This window comes from Megalopta genalis, chromosome 4 (assembly GCF_051020955.1).
Source record: "Megalopta genalis isolate 19385.01 chromosome 4, iyMegGena1_principal, whole genome shotgun sequence".
NCBI lineage: Eukaryota > Metazoa > Arthropoda > Insecta > Hymenoptera > Halictidae > Megalopta > Megalopta genalis.
The window spans coordinates 2,779,457-2,790,854 of NC_135016.1; the positions used below are offsets into that span (position 1 = coordinate 2,779,457).

Below are 11,398 nucleotides of genomic sequence, written 5' to 3' on the forward strand. Positions count from 1 at the left end.
AAAATCGAATAGAAACAAACACGGATAGAGAGAAGCCGGACGAATATCGAAAGCATCGACCTTAATGGAACGAACGGCCCGCCAGCCGCGGCAACCCATTAAATCCGAAAGCGATAAATCGTCGTCGATGCGAAAAACTCGGCGACCCGATACCCGAAACGAATTATCGGGCTTTTGTATCGTTTTCTTACGCGGGGCAGCCCGAGACGGATCGTCGCCGACGACGCGTCGCGTCCCGACGGCACAAAAGGGTGGCAGCGATGCGGCAGAATTTAAACGCCGCGAGTCACTCCGGGCGATCGTCGGTCGATACGGGCGCCCTTATTACGGCGGGTGCCTTTAATTCAGAGGGACGGCAGTGCGGCGCGCATCTACCTGTAAGGAGGCGGCTCCCGGAACCGTCGCGACGGAGGGTCCTTCGATTATCCGGGCCGGAGGAGCGAAGCTTGTTCTCCGCGAGGCGACGGACTCCGCGTCGCGCGCGATATTGGCGGAACTATCGACGCATGCGTCCGCCGTCCTGGCTCTCCGAAGACTCGTCGGAATTTTAGAATCTTGTCAACAAACACGTCGCCGCGTCGTTAACCCGTTCGGCAGCGGGTGCTGGCCGTCAGCCGCGACCGCGCTCCGCATTTCGTTCCGACCGAGGCCGGAAGTGCACCCACGCGTTGCCACCACGCGAAGCACCCGCCGCTCGCCAGCCGAGCTCCGAAGGAGCCGCCGGCGGTTTCGTCCTAGAGGCTCCCAGAGGCTCGCGGCGAGTCCTGGCGAGTCCAGATCCTGCGGGCATCGGCGACCAGTTTCATGCACCCAAGCGTCGGAAGCGGTCGGAACACGCGCCCGTTCAGCCCAGAGGAGTGAAGCGACTTCGGATTTCCTTCGGAGGCCTCTGAGATTTTGATGGGGCTGGCTGCCTCCTCGGTATAATCGAAGAGATCCTCGCGAACCCGTGCGACACCATGGACAAGGACATGGGGACCGGGGCCGAGCTGTCGGCCACCGCAGCCCTGGCCGAAAGGTACGACGTCACCGACGTATTTTTGCAAAAGTGTTCCGCAGGCGGCGAGCATAACCTTAGCTGCGTTTTCTTGCGACTAGCATCGGCTTTCAAAACATCGACATCGTCCTGGACGTCCCTCAACAGGTCTACTATAGCGGGCAACGCGTCTCCGGGCACGTTCTCCTGAATGTTAGCGAGCCAGTGATCGTTTTGGGTGAGTTTCTGGGAATCTGGAAGGCCCGGCGCGCTCGACGGCGCCCGGGTGGTGGGAAAAGTTGCTGCGGTGAATGGTTACGGGAGGCAGCCGGAATTGGGTCGAAAGTTCGCGGCGATTCCTGCGCAGTGCGTTCATTATCCTTCTTTGCCGGGTAATGGGATCTCATTTGACTTGGTGAACACGCGCGCGCCGGCTTATAGAGACCCTCTCCAGCGCGCTAGATATTTTATTTCAATTCCGGCCGTTGGATAGAGCGCGAAAAAGAAAGTCCGTAACACGCGAAAACGCGCCCACGAATTCGCGCTCAACCGATGCCTCGTGTTCGCGGCTGGATTCGGAGTAGCATTTCTAACCCCTCTTACCGGCGATTTTTTGCAGAATCGTTTAAATCCTTAACGTCTGGGGTAAGTGCGGGTATTACTGCGGACGCCACAAATACTGCGGTGTTTTATAAAAGTAATAAAATAGTAGGTGATCTTTTAAAAATGAATCTCGTAGTTTTTTTTATATGTTTAATATCGATAATTTACGACATACAAGTAACTGCGATCGCAGTTGTAATTCATTGATTGATTTTTTATATTCGGAAACACGTATGATTTCTTTGCGTTACGCTTTTTGATGAGATTCGTGCATTCGGAGATGCAATATTTTGAGAAAAATAACTATTCAAGTTGAAGGATAATATATATAATTATCTTCTCTGTTAAAGTTCGCTCTCGTTGAAAAATCGCAGTAATACCCACGCTTGCCCTGTGCAAGCTTCAACATTTTGTAAATAATCGTCGAACGTCGAGCTCGTAAAGCAGAAACGTTTCGCGAAAGTCTGAGGAATTTTAAAAACGAGGGCGCGGGATCTTGACCAATGACGTGCACACCCTTAACCCGAATGATGGTGGCATAGGGCACAGGGTGAAGTAACCGAATTGGATCAGTAGGTCGGATACTCTTAAGTCGTTATCGAATCAGCTCGTTCAATTAGATATCGGCAATAAATCAATCCTGCGCGCAATCGCATTTATCTCTCTGATATCGTAACGATGTTCGCGAACAATCTACGAGTACAATCTGACCGTACCTATTGCAACTAAAATTTTAGTAACGTCATGTATTATTTAGTAGCCTGTTACGTCACATTGTTGGATGCTTTTCTGTAGGAATATATCGAAACGTCGCTGTCCTAGAGAAACATACCGAAACGTATCAAAAATCACTTTACCAATTATGTACAATAAATTCTCCCGAACGTTCCTTCAGCTTGCGAACAAAAATGGACAATTTGGGAAGAGAAGACACGATTATTCTCGAGCCTTGCACCTGGTTTTCGCAATCGTTGATAAACGGAAATTATAAAAACGAGTCGCGATGCTCGAATAATCGTATCTTCTCTTTCCAAATTGTCCATTTTTCTTCAGAAGCTGTAGAAAAAATTCGAGAGAATTTACTTGTACGTCTCGTTTGAAAGGATCGACGACAGAACGTCCTCGAAACGAGCGAAACAACCGTGTAACAAATAAAATGGCAACTGCGGCACGCTGGTGCGCGCTTCCGCGCGGATTTCTCTGCGGACATTTTGAAGCACGGCCGCCGCGCGAAACGGGGGCACAAAAATCGAAGCGGATCGGAAGATCGAGGATCGATGGCGGCAAACAGATCACCGCGGACGTCCTATGCAAAGGCGGGTCGTAATTAATACGTGGCCGCGGATTCACCTGGCAGATAAATTCGTCAAGCGCCGGAATAGCTAGTTCGTAGTTCCGCTTGCTGGAACTACGGCATATCGCGGAGCCGGGCCGCGTCGGGCCGCGACGGGTCGGGTCGGGTCGATACATCGAAGCGTTTCGGTGAACGAGAGATCGTGCCTTGTCGCAACCAGGCATCGAGAGCAACTTTATATTTATTCTCGCGATGTTTACCCCTGTGCTCGCAATCACAAAAATTTCTCTGTCGCCCGTTCTCGAGTCGAACGCGTGCCAAACGTGCCATCGATCGGGTTGCATAACGGGTGACCTAGAAGACTTTGCTCTCGCTATATGTACGAAGATCGTATATGCATATAACGACCACGATGCGCGCAACACGATTCTGGTGCTGCAGGAACGCTCGTAGAATAGATAGCGGAGGAAAGTGAAAATTCGATTCGCGACGGTCCCTTCGGAATATCGAAATACAGGATGGCTGTCACGGCTGTTTATCGATAAGCTGCTTCGGTTCTGGAGCGTCGCGGTCCATTAAATACCCTCTTCTAATTAGTAGAGAAATATGTACCAGCGCGAGTCTTACAGATCTAGTTGCATTAGTTTCGTGGCGGCGTGGATTCGATCGTTCGGCGAGCGCGTATAATTTTGATCCTTTGGGGGCGAACGTCGACATATTATATCGGAATTATATACCTTATCGTGGAAAATGTAAACGTATAATTATATAAATGCTCGTCCGCGAAGGGTTAAAATCGCGAACGCTACGATCTGGCGAAGAATTTCCTGTTCGCTCGAACGAAACAATGTTTGCGACATTTTCCCGCGTTGTCGAATGCAAAATGAAAATGATCAAAGCGATCGAGTTACATATTCGTTCACCCAGTAGTACGTACAGCTGAAATTTCGAATACGTTGTTGGTTTAATTTGATAAACAAGAAACGGCAGAAAATTCTCCGGCTACCCGACACGGCGATGAAACCGTGGACGAGTTTGTTGTCGTAATTGGACGTTCCCGAGCCCGCGTAATTCGCGTAACAAACCCTCCCCCGATCCCGAAGAGTCGTCCCAATTAATTCGCGTGTTCCCGTTGTAAGTGCGACCTTTCTGCATGCAGGGATTAGACTTAAGTACAAGGGGGAGGCTCAGGTGTATTTCACGGATCGATCGGCCGGGATCCGACGTAAGTTTTCGGCGTTCGAGAACTACCTGCACGTGGAGACCTATCTGGCGGGCGGTAAGTACGGCGGACCGGTGAGATCGGGAATTGCTACACGAAGCCTGGGTGTCGGGACTAACGGATTCTCATCACGGGTAGATGGTAAAGAAAAGTCGACGATAACCGGCGGCGTCTACCCGTTCAGCCTGACGCTCCCAGAAAACCTGCCGTGCAGCTTCGAGGGCCGATATGGGCGAGTACGGTACTCGATTAGAGCATTGTTGGACGTAACGACCATTTATCGGTTTTCCACCAATATTATTCCATTCACGGTGGCTCCTATTCTTGACCTTAATCGAGATCCCCTCGCCGTTGTGAGTAGGAAACTAACAATGAATGATACTCGCTTCCAAAACTGATTTCAATCACGCTGACGCAAATGTGTTCTCCAATTAATGCACGCGCTTCTCTAGTTTTCTATTTCGCTATTCTTCCGTTTCTCTATTTTTCCACTTTTCTATTCTTCTATTCATCTACTTTCCTATTTTCCTGTTTTCCTATTCTTCTATTCTTCTATTCTACTATTTTTCTACTTTTCTATTCTGCTATATTTCTATTTTCCTATTATTCTATTCCTTCTATTCTGCTATTTTTCTATTCTCCTATTCTTCTATTCCTTCTATTCTGCTATTTTTCTATTCTCCTATTCTTCTATTCCTTCTATTCTGCTATTTTTCTATTCTCCTATTCTTCTATTCCTTCTATTCTGCTATTTTTCTATTCTCCTATTCTTCTATTCCTTCTATTCTGCTATTTTTCTATTTTTCTATTTTCCTATTCTTCTACTCCTTCTATTCTGCTATTTTTCTATTCGTATGGAAATGTTTACCCATCCATATTTACTGTCAACTGCTACGTATTTTTAAGTCGACCACTAATTTTGACGATCCTTTGCAGTTGCCCTTACACATTCAACAATCGAAGGTCTACCTGGGACAAACCGAACCAATCAGTATATCCATGTCTCTTCCGGTTCATGGTTATGTTCCTGGGCAAACGATACCGATCATGATCGTCTTGACCAACCCAACCGCGATCGTGATCAGGAAGATCAGAGTCGTTTTTAAAAAAGTAAACTTCGTCCGTTCTTTATAGAATTTTGTTGCAGTCCGCGATACAATTCACGAGTATTTCGACACGTGCTTCAATCTAATAAATTATATTCTCGCATCGTTACTTTTCTTTTCATAAGTATATTTGTTTAAGAGACGCCTACGAACTCTTTTCGCACGCAACTCTCCCGCGGAGCGTCAATTTTCTAACTAGATTTCGTATGAATGACTAACAACTTAATCAAGCCGCCAGAAGATGAAAAAAGTTTCGAAACTCTGCGTCTGGATTAGGGATGCCAAACCATTCGGTTTAACGAGAACTCCGCCGAAGTAGAGCATCAATTTTAACCAATTTTTAGCCACGAGCTTTCCGTCGCTCTCGCTTTCAAATAAAAACACGATTCCGATTGTCGAGAATATTGAGAGACTCCATTACGTTGCACGTGTCCAAATACTTTCGGATAATAGTGTTTATAAAATAGTAATTTCCGCTAACATTCTATTGCCATATATAATAAACGATGCGTTCTATTTGAACGTAAACTAATTACGAAATCGTAGCGTCGTAATGAAAACGAAGTTTGCAAATTACTGTCGTCGGTTTTTCAAGAGAATGTCGCGCGTGCATGCGAAGTAAAGTAAATTCTCCCTAATCGACGTTCAGACTGTGCACAGGGAAATGGACCATTTTTGCGTACGATCCGAGCATCAATTAGGGAGAATTTACTATAGTAATTTTCTCGAATCTTGTTGGATCAATGTTCTCCTTATTATCGAAGTTTCTTCGTCTATATTGTGTCTTTCCTTAGGCGGTGACATATCATTCGACGGAAAAGTTCCGTAAGCATAAAGAGATCGTAGTAGAAGTAGAACAACCTGTTAACAAAGAATCCCACTCGTACGACATCACGTTCGACGTTCCTGCAGTACCGCCCACAGGGATGATCCACTGCAGCATCATCGACGTTCTGTATGCGCTTAAAGTGAGACTATCCCAATTCTCGAACAGCACCGCACACTAACAAGAGCACTTTCTACTATAATGCAATTGTCTTTTTGCAACGACATTTTCTGCAAAAATAACGTCTCGAATATTTTAATTCTATCTATCTCTATATTTAATATTTTAATCTCAGCACATTCAACATGAAAGTTCTGAAATTAGAAACGGTCTTTGCAGAAAAATTCGTTCTTGTTTCGAAAACAGGCTTGAGATCCTGCGAAATGACTCGATAGATCGAACCGATGCTGGAAAGTTGAAAAAGTTACAGCGATTACTTTTTCAATCATTTTAGAACTCGTGAATAATGTAGCTGGATTTTCTCAGATTTGTTGATACAAAAATTAGGTTTCAAGTCTGGATAAAGAATGGGATTAACGCTGACACATTTGACTGACACGACATTAATTATTTATGCCATGGTCTCTCAAACTTTCTCCTGTTGTTAAAATTTCAAAATATGCAAAATTACGTGCAATTTTTAAATTTAAGAACACCAGATCGAAGACAAACAATACGAGACGACTGGAAATTTCAGCAGAGTTTAAGTTCAATCATCTTAATTCTCGCAAATTCTAATGAATTTCGGTTTACAACAAATACGTTACGGCGAAAACAAAATGCCAAAGATGTAATGTACGTGGCAGTCGGAGCGTCAACATATCAATTTCTGATTGCGAAGCAGAAAATCGTTTGTACGGGAACGGAACAAGCACGCCTTCGAGAGCGCGAATGGTTTCGGAACTTCGTGTACGCACGTATATACGAAATATTTTCCCTGTTAACAGGTCGAAGCCTGCGTAGACGTGAGCGAGTGGTACTACAGAATGTTTCAAAAGAACTTGAAACTGCGAACAAATATAGTGGTCGGCACGGTGCCACTTCAAAATTACGAGACCCCGCAAAAAACGGACGACGTGACGGGAGCTTTTTCAGCTGCTCCGCCGTGCACATCGGCCGCGGAAGAACGCGAGAACAATGTGCTACCGTTGGAAGCCATCGAGGAGCGAGGAAAGGCTGCGAATTTGTCTTGTACGTAAACTCGTCTCAGTCTGCTGCACGATCACGACATGTTAATTCTCGGTATTTACGACGAGTCGGCAGGTTCTACCCAGTCGCCTGTTAAAGAATTCAAACGCGTCTCTCTCTGTGCACTGTGCGTTGTTTACGCGAACTTCCCGTTGCTCAACGACATAACTTTAACATTCGATCGGGAACTCGGAATTTTGCTGCTTTTCTAAAAGACGACTTTTGTTTGCCAAGCGTCGAATAGTCGGATAATTCGTTCTATAGAATTCTTGTTGACACGTGTATTAATCCTTTGCGCTCGAAGCCATAAAATAATTCTTTCGATTTATAGTATCTCCATTTTATATGACAAAGTGTATTTTGTGCATACGAAATTGAGTCTTGCGATGACTCGTATAACAGTGAAACTTTTAACAATTTTTGAAATCTAAACTTTGATGATATAAAAATGATTTTAGGACGTGAATATTAAGAATTTTAGCGGTGTTTCGGAGTCACCGCTCGAGTGCAAAGGGTTAACCGGTTAGCTGTGGCGCCTGCTTTCCAGAGCGACGACGAGTATACTCGTCGAACACAGCTAACCGGTTAATAATGTGCCTGTGATTGTAATGCTCGAGTTTAAAAAGAGTCGAGCACGCGAATATAATAACTCGGACTGCCCGAGTTTCAATTAATGAAACATTAACACGGGATGTAACGAGATAAACTTCGCGAAAAGTCAACAAAATGGAACCACCAGCTGCTCCTTGGCGAAACTTCGGTGCCGGCAATTTCCAACGTCCATATTATTATTAAAAATGAAGCGAACCGTTCGCTAAAAATAACGTCGCGCAATTACGTTCCGGCCGACGCGTCGAGGTTTGAGGGTTGGCTCTTTCTGGACAGCGGAAACTAAACGTGATATTTCTTCCAGCAGTGCCGCTGTACGAGAAAAGTCGGATATATCGATCCTCGAAACCGGACAGAGACGATCCCACGGGGGATGAAGGCGACAGCGACGGGGAGGTCGAGCCATACTCGCCCATGTATCGCGTGTACTCCTTCCAACCCTCTCCGAAGAAGAGCAATTAAGATCGAACCGATCGGCGATCGACCCGCGAAAAGTCCGGCTGAACTTCCGAAAACCGGGCAAACGCGAGAACGGCGCGGAAACAGTGTTTGCGGGGAAGAAGCAAAATTGGGAACAGATCGAAAGAAACTGAAAATGTCGATGTACAGTAATTACTTTCTAATTCGCGCTCAGATTGCGCACGAGAATGGACAATTTCGGAAGAGGAGATACGATTATTCGAGCTTTGCGTTTCGTTTTTATCGATGTTACACGATCGGTAACTATAAAAAACGAGCCGCAAGGCTCGAATAATTGTATCCACCCTTAAATTGTCTATTTTTGTGCGCAATCTGAGCGCGAATTAGGGAGAAATGACTGTATGAGTTTCAACTTATTAAAATTATTTAAGGAAGGAAAAATGTTGCACTTGACTCCCGCGTCTTGCAACTGTCGCAGACGATTCTCGGAAGTTCTTCCGGAAATCTCGTTTAATTGCTCGTGCAAAAATCGATGTTCGCAAGCAGTGTCTATAATCAGGAAGGAAGGGGTTGTAATCGTTCGAGAGTCGAGAACCGCGGCGTCGTTGCTCTCCCAGAGATTTTTCTACGTTCGACGGGGCGCGAGTATCAGCGATGCGCGCGGAATTTTGCGCCCGATCTCGCGTTTTTATCGATCTTAACGAGTCGACTTCCTATGTATTCGGTGGCCTCCTCGGCTTTTTATTTCGCTACGCGGCGACGCAAAAACGATCGTTAGGAGCGAGGAAGCACGCTGTGTTCGGGATATTAAAATCCGTTGGGACCAACCCGTGCAGCTAATTAAATTCCGTAATCGCGCGAGCAACTTGCCGGCGAAGTTATACCATAATAATTGTTCGAACTGCGAAATATCTAATATCGCCGGACCGAGATCCGCGAAACGCTTAGCAACGTGCACCGCTTTCAACGTTCGGTGCAAACATTTTCTCGACGGCTTCGGAGATACACCGGCTGGTAAACGCGCGAACATTCTGCACACGTTCTTTTTCTTTTTTTTGGATTTCGCGAACACCCCGGCGTCATAAACGCGTCGCGATCATCGATTTGGTTGCAACACGATGGAATTGCAAGTTGGATAAGCAGAAATTAAACGAGCAATTTCTATCCGCTTTTGATTCGTTTACGAAAGGAATTACACCGACAGTGGCCGATCGAGTAATCCGTTCAGTCCATCCAGGATCGCACAAGGGATGCAGAAGACATCGTATTTGACTTTACAAATGACGATGGCGAACAATAGCTGCGTATATCGACACATTTATTTTGTATACGAACGCGGAACGTAGACCAAAATATAAGAATAACAAGAAAGTCCGACGAATGCTATGTTTTATATAAAACTTTTGACGAACGTGAAGGAACATTGGGTTTCTCTCTCTTTTGATTTAGCTCGGTCTGCGCGAGAATGTGATCGACGGCCTTATTTTCTAAGACAAATGGCCTTGGTAACGATAGTTTAGAGAACTAGTTTTAGACATCTAGCACACAAGTACGAAGTAACACCAAAATATCTGTCCGTTTAATTGTACAACAAGATTCGTTTTTCGACGATTGTACGAACTAAAACTCGATGTACAGGGTTCTCCCAAATAAATCATTCGAAGCAAACATAAAATTGTGTTGGTGCGGAAATATTTTTCAGTCGAATGTTCGGAGGAGGATGGTTGTTCTTCGAATAAATAAATCGACTGTAATTTACAGTTCCTTCGCTTCGTTTTCACTGATATTGTACCCGGATAATTAACCGTACTGTCGGCAAATAATGTCCACTGTACCATTTATTCGATTAGTTAGCTATTTCGTCGAAACAAAAGTACTTTGCGAGCAGCTCTCCGCTAATAGCGGAGTCCTAATAGTCCTCGCGCGATAAGAAGGCAGCTTTGAGTTCGCATTCCCCCTCCTACTAGCTGTCCCACTGCCGCGGCTGGTAAGAGGGGGAATGTGGACTCATAGGTGCCTTCTCGTCGCGCGAGGACCATAGCTAAAAGCAGAGAGTTGCTCGCAAAGTACTTTTGTTTCGAACGAAGCCACCTTTGTGTCCACATTCCCCCTCTTACTAGCCGCGGCGGTGAGACAGCTGGTATAAGAGGGGGAATGTGGACATAAAAAGGTGCCTTCTTGTCGCGCGAGGACTATAGCTACCAGCGGAGAGCCGCGACAGTGGGGAAGCTACTAAGAGGGGGAATATAAACCTAATGGTGTCTTCTTGTCGCGCAAGAACTATACCTGTCAGCAGCACTATGCCCAGGCAGAGCGACATCGAAGCAACATTCCTCTGCGGATGCACGGTGTCAAGTGCACACGATCAAATTTCACGATCATTGTGCTCGGTCGCGCTCGTCACGCGCGTGCCGTTCAAGGTGAAACGGCCGCGCGAAAAGGCGCGGAACGGCCGTACGAAAAATTCCAAGCAGCCGAAAGGAACGTTGCGGGACACGTGTAATTTATACGGCGATCATTAAAGCGCGCCGCGCAGTTTCGTAATGTTCCCGACGTGTACGTACGGCCGAGCGATCTCGTTTGCGTCGTACGCTCGAATTAATGACGTCGTTAATGCACGATTCAACAATAATGCGCATCGATCGTGGCGAAAATGCAATTACAGAGAGTGGTGGTCGAGCCAGGTGGCAAGTAATCGGTGCGCCAGCCCCGATCGCCGAAGAACGCAAAGGAAAGATTGCATCTGGACATTGCCCCGCGGCTGCACGCCGAGCCGCGTCGCCCATCGCCAGTCGCCCGTTGCACCGCCGAGTATTCCTACAGAGTCGAATAAATCGAAATACCAGGCTCGAAGCTCTGGACGAACAACGTTGCACTTGCAAAAATCTGCATTATGCATTCTCTGTGACTTATTGTAATCGCAGTGAAATAAATAGAAACTAAATAGCAAGTTTGTCCATTTTTCACTCGTTTCGATAGATTAAAAATTATGCATCGACGTTTTTTAATTTTTTCAATCTTTCTGCTATTTTAACACTACTTTTAACGCTACACTTCCTATCAAGCCGGTCAAAATGAGTGGTTGAAATAAATCCAGTCTTGGCATTGTTGTAAAACAATATACGCCAGTCGCGTTTAGAACTCGGTATTTAAA

General features: G+C 45.9%; 1 protein-coding gene across 5 annotated transcripts; it reads left to right on the forward strand.

Moving 5' to 3' along the window:
• Nucleotides 1-374: 374 nt before the first annotated feature.
• Nucleotides 375-9,919, forward strand: LOC117218842 (arrestin domain-containing protein 17). 5 transcript variants are annotated; one of them, XM_033467523.2, is made up of 8 exons: nucleotides 378-1,018; nucleotides 1,099-1,214; nucleotides 4,033-4,152; nucleotides 4,234-4,448; nucleotides 5,032-5,205; nucleotides 5,996-6,169; nucleotides 6,975-7,218; nucleotides 8,129-9,919. In XM_033467523.2, the coding sequence occupies exons 1-8, from the start codon at nucleotides 960-962 to the stop codon at nucleotides 8,284-8,286; spliced, it is 1,260 nt and encodes a 419-aa protein (XP_033323414.2). In that variant the 5' UTR covers nucleotides 378-959; the 3' UTR covers nucleotides 8,287-9,919. The 5 variants fall into 5 exon arrangements, with proteins under 5 accessions (XP_033323417.1, XP_033323412.2, XP_033323414.2 ...); XM_033467525.2 differs by having other exon boundaries at nucleotides 381-1,018; nucleotides 8,132-9,919; XM_033467521.2 differs by having other exon boundaries at nucleotides 376-1,018; nucleotides 4,033-4,448.
• Nucleotides 9,920-11,398: the final 1,479 nt, after the last annotated feature.